This window comes from Bison bison, unplaced genomic scaffold, assembly GCF_000754665.1.
Source record: "Bison bison bison isolate TAMUID 2011002044 unplaced genomic scaffold, Bison_UMD1.0 scf7180017864444, whole genome shotgun sequence".
NCBI lineage: Eukaryota > Metazoa > Chordata > Mammalia > Artiodactyla > Bovidae > Bison > Bison bison.
Window position 1 is genome coordinate 157828 of NW_011495006.1, and position 10765 is coordinate 168592.

General features: G+C 64.5%; 1 protein-coding gene across 1 annotated transcript in view; it reads right to left on the minus strand.

The window, feature by feature from the left end:
* Nucleotides 1–7389, minus strand: part of BAI1 (brain-specific angiogenesis inhibitor 1) — a 9163-nt gene extending 1774 nt beyond the window's left edge. The window contains exons 1-12 of the mRNA XM_010858815.1: nt 7293–7389; nt 6507–6668; nt 5377–5487; nt 4861–5025; nt 4475–4741; nt 3980–4144; nt 3519–3683; nt 3225–3326; nt 1735–1841; nt 1337–1531; nt 972–1040; nt 251–359 (exon numbers count right to left, since the gene is read on the minus strand). Coding sequence (XP_010857117.1) covers nt 251–359; nt 972–1040; nt 1337–1531; nt 1735–1841; nt 3225–3326; nt 3519–3683; nt 3980–4144; nt 4475–4741; nt 4861–5025; nt 5377–5487; nt 6507–6668; nt 7293–7389 — 1714 coding nt within the window. The remainder of the gene's footprint in view (nt 1–250; nt 360–971; nt 1041–1336; nt 1532–1734; nt 1842–3224; nt 3327–3518; nt 3684–3979; nt 4145–4474; nt 4742–4860; nt 5026–5376; nt 5488–6506; nt 6669–7292) is intronic.
* Between the last annotated feature and the right edge of the window lie 3376 nt (nt 7390–10765).

Here is a 10765-nt window from a genome sequence, read left to right on the forward strand (position 1 = left end):
CTTCCTGCTGCACCCCAAGACTCTAAGTGTCCAGGGCCTGGTCTGGGTCCAAGAGCCCCCACACCAACCCCCTCCCAGGATCACATCCAGCCATCGTCAGGAGACTCAGGTCTGTGCACTGAGGATCATCCCAGAACCCGGCCCGGGGGTCCTGAAGTTCCGGCACACACGGCCGGAATCTGAGGCTGGAGGCCCCCGTCCAGGCGTGCCAGGTGAGGCCCGAGGGTCAGAGAGCGAGGGCCGGGCTTACCCAGGTTGTCTGTCACCTGGTACGCGTCCCGCAAGTCTTTCATGCGGAAGCCGATGACGTCCACGAAGTCCTCCACTAGCCGGAAGAGCTCCTTGGCATTGGGGCCCATCTGGGGACGGGATGGGGGCAGGGTCAGGGAGCCTCAAGGCGGTGGGGGGCAGCCCAGCCAAGAAGGCGCCAGATCTGAGTGTCACCCGAGTCCCCTGCCCCCGCAGCGGGGACTCAGCCGCCTCCTTCCCTCATCTGTTCCCTCCTCGACGGGGTCCTGCCGGTCACTCCCTACCCTGCAGGGCTCTGGACCTGAGTGTCCACCGCCTATTTGTGGATGAGAACACTGAGCCCAGAGGGGCTGAGGCGCTCCGGCCTATGGCCGGGTGTCCAGATGGGAGGAGAGCAGGGGTCTCTGGGCACCACAGCCCCTGAGTACAGGGAGTAGCAGGTTCCCGGTCAGTGCTGGGGGGAGGCGGACCGTTCTCTCCAGATGAGAAGGGACTGCCACGTCCCGGCCTGCACCCTACGGCCAACACGCTTTCTCAGACCCCTCCCTGAGCCCCGTGCGGTGGGCCCGTCATCTGACGGACGGGAACGCCGAGGCTCAGAAGGCTGAGTGACTTCCTGGGAGAGGCCCATCTGGGATTTGAACCCAAGAGCCCGCCCTGAGCCGGCCTGGGGAGTGGGGAGGGGTGGAGACACCCGCAGCACCCCAGGTGGGCAGGCGTACCAGCTGCGCCTCCTCCCACTTGTCCCGATTCTCCTCGGCCAGCAAGTTGCTGATGATCTGCACAAAGTTCTGGAAGGAGAAGGAAGAAGGGCCAGTGAAAAGGCATGTGTGCGCAGCCTCTGCGACCCCAGGGCCTGCAGCCCGCCAGGCTCTCTGTCCACGGGATTTCCCAGGCAAAGAATACTGGAGTGAGCTGCCGTTTCCTTCTCCAGAACAGAGAATCAGGCACCAGAGTCATGGCTCAGTGTGGCCGGGGTCAGAGTGTGGCCAGGGTCGGGGCTCAGCGCGGGGCCCGGCTCAGGGTTCAGTCTGAGGTCGGGACTCGGTCTACGGCTGGGGTGGGGAATGCCCTCCTGGGTGCCCACCTGCACGTCCCCAGGGGTCGGGCTGTAGTACGCCCGGCGGAAGATCTCTGTCATGTTCCTTAGGACGTCGATGGTGGACAGCAGGTCCCCGCTGTAGCTGGTCCCGTCCTGGGAGATCTCCACCAGGGTCTGGATGACCTCGGAGACGCCCTCCCCGGGCAGCCCACGCTGCGCCTTCGCTAGGTGCTCCCGGGTCTAGGGGGACGGACGGTGCAGGCGCTGGACTGCAGGCGCCAAGGACCGCCATGCCCAGAGGGCGCTCTGCAGCCCCAGCCACGCTGACCCGCGTCCACAGAGCATGCCACTGGGGACGCAGGGTTATGTCTGGGAATGGGGGTAGAGATGAGCCCTGGAGTGATGGGAGGGGTGGGGTGGGAGACCTCGGGGCCCAGCCTCACCATCATTTGGATGTTCCGGTAGTCAATCGACACACAGCGGATATAGGTGGGGGGCTCCCAGTAGGCGATGCCTTCTTCATCCAGCTCACAGCGTCGCAGGATGAGGCCTGTGGAGATGGGGGGTCGGCTCCATCGCCCACTTCTCAGGAGGATGCCCACGTCTGCCGCAAGAGGCCCCCCCACCCAGCCACAGCTCCCAGGTGCCTCCAGCTCTCTGGATGGCCCCCAGCCCTGGAAGCGGACACTCGCCTGTGGCCGTGTTCCAGGAGCAGGGCTGGCACGGGGGCCAGGCCCCTGGCGACTTTCTTTCACTCAAAACATTTCTGAGCAGATGCTGCCAGCCAAGCACTGGAGCCTGGTAGGAGCCAAACCTACAGGCATCCTACCTGTGTGGAGGCTGAACCCTGGGCCGAGTGACGGGCTTCAGAGTTCAGCCCAGGGCTTCTCCCGGAGCCCCTTCCTACCCAGAGCCCTGGGGAGAACCAACAGCCCACCGCTGCCTGGCTCCACCTCTGGGGTCAGGGGGCCCCTCATGACCCTGGTGTGCTGTGGACGCTGGGCAGCCTTGGGGCTGACTGGGGTCAGGTTGGACGGCCTTGAGCATGGGCACAGCCTATGACCCAGACCTTACTCCCAGGGAGCCAGGCACAGCTGTGATGACCCTAGGGAACTGCCAGGACACTGTCCCCCAACAGGAGCCACGGGGCAGGACGGGACACCTGGTCTACAGCACGGTGCAGAATGAAAATGAGGGATCACACAAGCAAAGGCTAGAGAGGTGACACCATCCTGCGACTCGTGTTTCCACTTTACTTCCCTGGGTTTGCAAGTCGCTCCCCAGAATCTGTACTATTCAGTAAACAGAACAGGGCACGGGGGCTGAAGCCACGGCTGGGAATACACAGCCTCCACCATGGTCACCAGCCTTATTGGGGGGTGGGGGGTGGGGAGCCCACAGCAAGTTCGTTTTACAGAAAGAAATGGAAGTTCAGAGAGGGTAGGTACTTCCTGAATGTCACACAGCACACGCTCCTCAGACAAGAGGGGAAAGGAACCCAAACTGTCTCTGCAGAGGCCCTTCTGGGAGCCCACCCTGCTTTTCCCCCACCTCATATCACTCCATAGGGTTGCGTGGGGATCAAGACCACGGTGTCCAAAGCTGACTTCCCAGTTACTGGCCACGCAAGCCCAGGGCAAGGGTGTGGGCTCTGTGCCTCTGGTTTCCCACATGTAAAGCAGTGACATCGTGGAACATCACACTAAAGGGCTTCATGCTGGCACCGGCTCTGCTGACTTAGGACACGGCAGCCCTGTGTCCCTGCCCGCACCCCTCCAGCCTTGGTGTGCACAGGGCTGCCCGGGCGGAGTCTGGGCCATGTGCCCTGTGCTGACAGCTCTCAGGCAGGCCTCCAGGGGCATCTCGGTGCCTCCAGCACATCCCACAAGGAAGGGACAGGTGCCCTGCCAGCCCCTGCCCCCTCGGCCCTCACCTGTGGCGTTGCGGGGACACCGGACTGCAGCCACCTCTCCGGCCGGAGTCTCCTTCCAGACCACAGCTCCGAAGTTGTCCTCATCACAGATCTCGTGGGGCTCTGCCAAGGGCCAGAGACATGAGTCGGGGCAGGGGAGAGGGAATGCAGGGAGGGGCAGAGAGCTGGCAGCAGGGTCAGGAGGGCCCAGACACCACGGGACATCCACCCTCACAAAGCGGTCGTCCCCCAGCTGCGCCCCGAGCGCCTCCCCCGCCTCAGGGTCCAGCTGTGGGGTGGGGTAGAGACACTCACCGGGACACCGCTGGGTGCCACACTGCCGGTATTCATCCTGGGGGCCCTGGCAGGCCACTCCCCCAAAGAAGGGCCCCAAGCAGGCACGCTCCCGCCGCTGCGTGCCCCCCCCGCATGTGATGCGGCAGCTCCCCCAGGACGCCCAGGCCTGCCACTTCCCATCCACTGCAGGACACGGCCGCGCATGGAAGCACGAGAATGGGGACGAGGGGTGGGCAGGAGCCATGGGGACGCAGGGGCAGGGAGCCGGGAGCGGAAGGAAGTTGACACCAGGGAGGGGAAGGCAGAGCTCAGCTTGATACACGATAAGACAAGTACCCCATGTGCACCGGCCCCCGGGACCCCCCCACCACCACCCCCATATCCCTGGGGCCTCGTTCCAGGGCCCCCAGCAGCCCCCAGCCCACCAAGTGACTTAGGACCGCAGGTCCCCACCCGCAGGCCCCGGGGCATGGCCTGACCTGGACACTGCTGCAGGAAGCAGTCTCGCGTCTCTACCCAGTGGCCCTGGCACTCAGCACCCCCATACGAAGGCCCGTTGCACTCGCGTGTGCGCTGCTGCCGGCCCTGGGAGCAGCTGGCGGAGCACGTGCTCCAGCTGGACCACTCGTTCCAGTTTCCATCCACTGCCCGGCCCAGGGGAAGAAGGGAACAGGAAGCCAGCGTGAACAGCCAGGGCCCACACCCCATCTGGGGTACAGATGTGAGCACCCCACAAAGTCTGAGGCATGGGTGTGACACCCAAGGAGGTCCCAGCACCCCAACACCCCTGGCGCACCAGTAACAACATTGTAGGTTCTCTGGCCTACAGCCTGATCACAGCCTGGGGTTCCAATCTCACCTCTGAGGCCCCAGCAGGTGGGTCTGAGTGGGCAAAGTTGGGCTCCGCGGGCTGACCGGTGGCCCACGGGGTCCTTTCCTGTCTCACCCCACCTAGCGCCCTCCCTCTCACCTACCAGGGCACAAAGCGATGTTGCAGAACTTGGTTTGCTTTTCCGGGCCCTCACAGGGGTTGCCTCCAAACTGGGGCGGCCTGCAGGTGCGCGTGCGGTCCCGGAAGCCGCGACCGCAGGTGCTGGAGCACAGGCTCCAAGGCGACCACTCGTCCCAGGCGCCATGCACTACGGAGGGAAAGTAGCGCTCTGCGACCCCTGTCCGGCCCAGCCGGCAGCCGAGCCACCTGCTCCGGACTCCCCGACCCCGGGCCGGCGCCCCGCCCCTACCTGGACGCCCCGCCCCCACCCCTGACGTCCCGCCCCGACACCACGCCCCTAGCGGACGCCCCGCCCCTACCCGGACGTCCCGCCCCGACACCACGCCCCTACCCGGACGCCCCGCCCACCTGGACACACGGCCGAGTTGTTGCAGAGCCGCTGCTCCCGCAGGGGCCCGCTGCACTGCGTGCTGTAGGAGGTCGACACGCAGAAGCGCGTGCGGGTCTGCCAGCCCTCGCCGCAGGTGCTGGAGCACACGCTCCACGGGGACCACTCCTCGGCCGCGGGGTCACCTGTGGGCCCAGACCTACAGCATCACAGGCCTGCTGCTGCCCCTGTACCTGCGCTGCGGTCAGACCCCCCAGGTGGCCGCAGCAAGGCCCGTGAGCTCCCCCCTCCTTTTTTTTCTCGACTGGCCCCTTCGCCTCACACCATTTCTTCTAAATCCAGTGTGCCTGGAGACCAGCGCCTGGCACCTGAGAGGTTAGTCTAATTATGGGAAATTATTACAGTCATTAATTGGAATCAGCAGCAATTAATGACGTACAGTATTTGGCCAAAGACCTAATACCCTGGAACCAACTTTCCCCACTTGCCAGTTTTAGTGCGTTTGCTGTCAGCCCCACCCAGACGCTGCCACTTACCTGTCTGCGGGGCCGGGAACCCAAACTGCTGCAGGTCGTCCCCCAGCTCCTCACGCCGCCGGGCATCCGTGGACCGCAGGGACTGGCTCCTGGAGTTTGTGCGCCCGGCGGCTGCAGGGCGGGTCCAGGTAAGGGCCCAGGCCCTGGCCTGAGGCTCCCGCCCTGCAGCTCTAGAGGGGCGCTCTTGGCCCTTTGTCCCTCAGTCCTCAGTCACAGTAGGGCCCAGGCTTGCCAGCACCAGGGCCACTTGGTCCCACTGGGCAGCTGAGAAACCTGGGACCAGGGCACCCTGGTCTGGGGCCAAGCCCTGTCCGATCCAGACTCCCCTGCCCTGCGCCCCTCCCTCTCTCCCCGCGGGGCCCGCAGCGTCACCCGCAGGGCGCCAGGTGTGGATGGCTGCTGCTGTCCCCTCCTTAGCATCCCGCCTGCGGTCCTGCATCCTGCCTGCGGTCCTGCGCCCCGCGGCCCAGCCCAGACACCACAGGGCCCTCCCCAGGCTTCTGAGATGAGCTCCTCTCCCCAGGAAAATTCATCGGGGAAAAAACAACCCGAAGAATGACAGTCTCATTATAACTTGATTTAACTTTATGGAAGCAGCTAAAATATGCATGAGGTCATTAGAGAGCCTTATTAGAGAAATACATCCTGGAGGCAAGATGCAGCTGGGACAGGCAGCTCTGGTCAGGGCTGGGGATCGGGGTGGAGGGAGAAGCCCACTGACGGCCTTCCCCGTGCACCCCAGAATTCCCAGTCCGCAGGTGCTAAGACAGCCACATCCAGTCTAACACCCGGTCCCGCCCCTCCTCCTAGGCCGTTTCTTCTGATGCCACTCGGCCAGGACGAGGAGTTGGCCCCGCCCTTGGCTAGGCCACACCCCTGGTCCCGCCCCTCACAGCCCGAGCCCGGCCTAGCCTGGCCCCGCCCTTGGGTAGGCTCCACCCCTCTGACCCCGCCCCACCCCAGGTCCCGCCTCTCACAGCCTGAGTCCGGCCTAACCTGGCCCCAGCACCTTCCCTGGTCCGGCCGGACCCAGCCCCCCGCCCTTTTCCCCACCTGGCCCGGCCCGGGCCCCTTCTTCTCCCCACCCCACCACCCGCGACTCCTCCCGTCCCACCCTTCCGCGCACTCACGGCCGCAGGCCTTGCGGTTGCACAGGCGGCCCTCCTCCAGCACCCCTTCGCAGCCGCCGCCCTGGATACCCGGCGCGGGCAGGCAGGTGCGCGTCCGCGTCTGCAGGCCTCCCCCGCAGTCCCGCGTGCACTCGCCCCATAGGGACCACAACTTCCAGCCGCCTGGTGGGAACCAGAGGACAGAGTCAGGGCCGGGGTCAAAGGGCTGCAATGTCTTTCAGGCAGTGTCTCAGGGATCTTGCAGAGGTCTGGGGGTAGAGCGGCCCCTGCGAAGAAGCCTCAGCGTCGGAACCAGCGCAGCGCCCTGGAGGGTCAGCCAGGAGGCGAGAATGGGCCTGGATGAGGTTAGCGATGGGGTGCGAAGCACAGGCGGCCGGCAGGGCAGGGAGGGTCAGAGGTGCAACCCCAGTTCCCTCTGGGGTCTGAGTGCTTTCTGGCTGTTTACAGGCTCCCAGGCCGGGGTATCCACTGACTCTGAATTTAGGTCCCCAGAGTAGGGGCTGGACCCAGAGCTGGAGCCCTAGGCAGGTCTGAAGAATGAATGAATGAAAGGCACCCCGCCCACCCCAACAGCTGTCTTATTCCAAGGGCCCAGTGAAGGGGTGGGGGCAGAGGGGGCTCTTCTACTTGGCACAGAGCCTCAGCGCCTGCGGACCCCCTCCCCATGGTCCTCAGTCTAGTTTCCTCTAGACTTGTTCACCCTCCCCCCATGATCTGTGTGTTCATTACCCCATCACTCAGGGACACCAGAGGCCCCACACCTGGTGGCCTAGTGAGGTCTCACACCCTGGGCCCCGCCAGGCCTCCCCTCCCCTAGACACAGCAGAGACTGGCCTCCGGGCCCCTCTGGCCAGCCTCCTTCAGCCCTCTCACAGATCTTCATCCCGGTCCTGTCCCCTCAAGCATCATGACCTCATGTCCCTGAAGGTCTGGGCCCCTTGGCGGTCCCAGTGCCACCGAGGATACTAAGAGCCTCCAAGTACTGGGGAGCCACCAAGGGGTGCGGAGCAGGAGGCCAACATCTGGGCGAGAGCTGGGCTGCACTGATGGGTTCAGGGAGGGGCTGCTTCATCCAGGCATTCAGTCCAAAAGTCAGATAGCTCCCGGCCTGAGGGGCTCTGGTGCTGCCACCCCATTTGTCCCCAGGAACTTCAGGGCCCCTTGCTTCCAGAACAGCAGGGTCAGGGCAGACCCAGCAAGAGCATGAACAGGTCACCAAGCACCTACCGTGGGCTGGGTGCCCTGCACGCAGCCCCTGACACAGCCCCCAGGAATGGGGCAAGGAGATGGCACTGCCAAGGCCCGGCACTGGGAGTCACCCTGGAGCTGGGCCACTGCCCCACCTGGGGCGGGAGCAGGGGAGCCAGGCTGGCCAAGGGCAAGTCACACCTGGCCTGGCAGGAGGGCCCCTGTGGCCTCTCAGAGCCTGGCTTCTCTGGGGAGACGTGGGGTGAGAGGGTAGACTGTGCAGATCCCTAAGGTGGGTGCTGGAGCTGAAAGACGGGGTTCACGTGGGGGCCCCACCACCCACTGCCCTGGGATGGACAGGTCCACCCCACCCTGCCCTCATGCCCTCCACCTGAGGATGAGGGCGCTCCTTCCCAAGTCTGCCGCCTGTGACGGCAAGCAGCAAGAAACGATGGGGAGACCACAGGCGTGGGGTTTCAGTCGATGCTAGAAAATCCCACTTTGTGTGTGTGTGTTTTGGCACACTGCCCAGCATGTGGGCTCTTAGTTCCCAGACCAGGGATCTGAACTGAGCCAAGGCAGTGAAAGCGTCAAGTCCTAACCACCGGCCCTCCAGGGAATTCCTCCAGAGAGCCTGCTTTGATGCGCAGCAAGTTGGGCGTCCAGGTGCTGGGTTCTGTGGAGGGCCACGCGAAAGGTGTCAGCTGTGCTGTGCCTGTGCAGGAAACTGACCAGCAAGGGGCGCTGGAAGCAAATGAATGGCAGGCAGGGGAGTGGGCCCAAGTGCCCCAGTTCAGAAGGCAAGGCTCATTCACCCTCCAAGCCCCCAAGCCATCAAGGATCCTTCTCTGCCCTCACAGAGTCCCCCTTCCCAAGCATCCCACCTCCCCTGGAGCCCAGAGAGGCAGAGCCTCAAGGGCACACAGAAGTCAGGCCTGTTCTCAGACCTGCCCTGCAGTTGGGACACGCAGGTGGGTGGGGCAGGTGGGCAGGCCAACGCACCCCGACAGGGGCCCAGCAGGAGGGGCCAGCTCTGACCTTAATTGCGTGGTCTGTGGCTGGGCATGGGCCCTGCTTTCCCCCTCCCGCACATGCAGTGCAGAGAGGCCCGGGGAGGACCTTGCCAGGGCTGCAGAGTAGAGGCCGGGCTGAGCTTTGCAGGGACTCTGGTTCCAGGGGGTCAAGGGCCCTGATTCTGAGCCCCTCCTGAGCCTGGGCTTGATGCCCTGTGCTCCCACCAGGGCCTCTCTGTCCCCATTGTCCACGTGAGAAGTCTGAGCCTGCCCTAGTGACAGAATGCTTGGGCTCCCCTAGTCAGGAGGGGCTGAGTAGGTCATTGGACCTGGGCTCCCACCCTTCAAGGCCCGGTGCTCCCCCAAGGCTGGCCCTCAGGTAGCATCTTGGGCAGCAGAGTCCTGTCTTCCCCACTTCCTGTCCCCCCTCCCTGCTCGGCACTGGATGCCTCAGGAACCTTGAGTCCCAGTCCAGGAACCAGGTGTGGACCCACATACAGCAGAGGAAACCGAGGCTCAGAGAGGGGTGGTCCAGACAGTCGGGAGCTGGTGAGGCTCCCCCCACCCCACCCCACAGGACGATCTGCCCTGGAGTTGAGGAGGCAAGCAGGCCTGAGCCTCACCAGGCAGGGGGCTCCAGGGTCCCCAGGGCTGGGTAGGAGCCAGAAGCATGGAGGCTACTATGCAGATATGACTTGGTTTTGAACTGCAACTGCCTGTGTCCCAGGGGTTCAGGGTGTGTGGCCAGCAGACCAGGGCACAGGGGAGTGGGTGGGGGGCCCCAGGACAGCCCCCCATGCATACTGCCCGTGAGTGGCTCTGAGGGTGTGACGGGCTGAAGCTGCCCAGACGCGGGGCCTCACTGCCACCACTTCAGGTGCCTTCCCTCGGGGCAGTGGTCGGCAGGAGCCCCACAGCCACGCCCATTTGATAGCAACGGGAGCCGGGACCAGGCCCCCGATCAGATTCCAAGCACTGCCCCTGTGGCCGTGTGGCCGTCAGACAAGGCAGGCTGCCAGCAGCATTCTAGGCCCCTGGCCTGGGGCTCCGTCTCACCGGCTGAGCCCCTGTCCTTCACACTGACACGGAGGAACGGGGAGGCTGGAGTCGGGGGCGGCCTGGCCGCAGGGACACGGTGGGCCCGTCCTGCCTGTTGCCCCTTGCTGCCCCAGCCCAGCCCCCGTGTGGAAGCCTGAGTGACGTGGAAGCTGGCAGTGGGTGGGAGAGAGAGGGTGTCCAAGCCAGGCTAATCGGAGGATGCCACTTGGTTCCCATGGCAACCGCTGCAGAGCTCAGTCTTTCAGGATAGACTCAGGTTAGGCCTCAGCTGCCAAAACACCCACTACTTCAGGGCTGGTTACCTTGGTGACCCAGGTGGTGGGGACGTGGTGGGGGGAGGGGAAGGAGAGGAAGGGTCATATCAGGAGAGGCCAGGCAGGGGTCCACTGGCTCAGAGGACAGACTGCCCCCCGGGCCCGGCCCTGACTCTGCTCACATGCTGATTCCTGATCCTGATCACACACGGCCTTGATCCTCATCACAGACTGACTTCTGATCCTCGACACAGGATCGCTGTCGCATACCGAGCCCTGACCGCTGGTGCACGCTCGGTTAATGGCAGCTGCTATCTTTGTTACCGTTTTTACCGTGTGTCATCACACGAGGCTGACACCTGATACACGTTCACCAGGCAAGCACACCCATGACCAGGGAGTCCCCCAGGCAGGTCTTCCGGGCCCGCAGAGCTGGGCACAGAGGAGCTCGGCCCACCCTTTGCTGGGTGACCATGGGGCTCTTGGGCTGGGTGGGCTTTGAGGGGGCAGCAGAAGAGTGGGCAAGGCTGGGGGGTGGGCTGCCCCTCCAGGCCCGGAAAGAAGCCGCCATTCTTCCCAGGCTCAATGCCCCCTCTGTCTGGAAGCCTCATTTCCATCTCATTAAGGGATGAATAGAGCCAATTAATGGCCGCCAGGCAGCCTTGGCCACCCATGAGAGCGGACACACGGCGAGGGGGCTCCGGGCCTCCTTCCCACCCCAGCACCCCCGTCTGGAGGCTGTGGT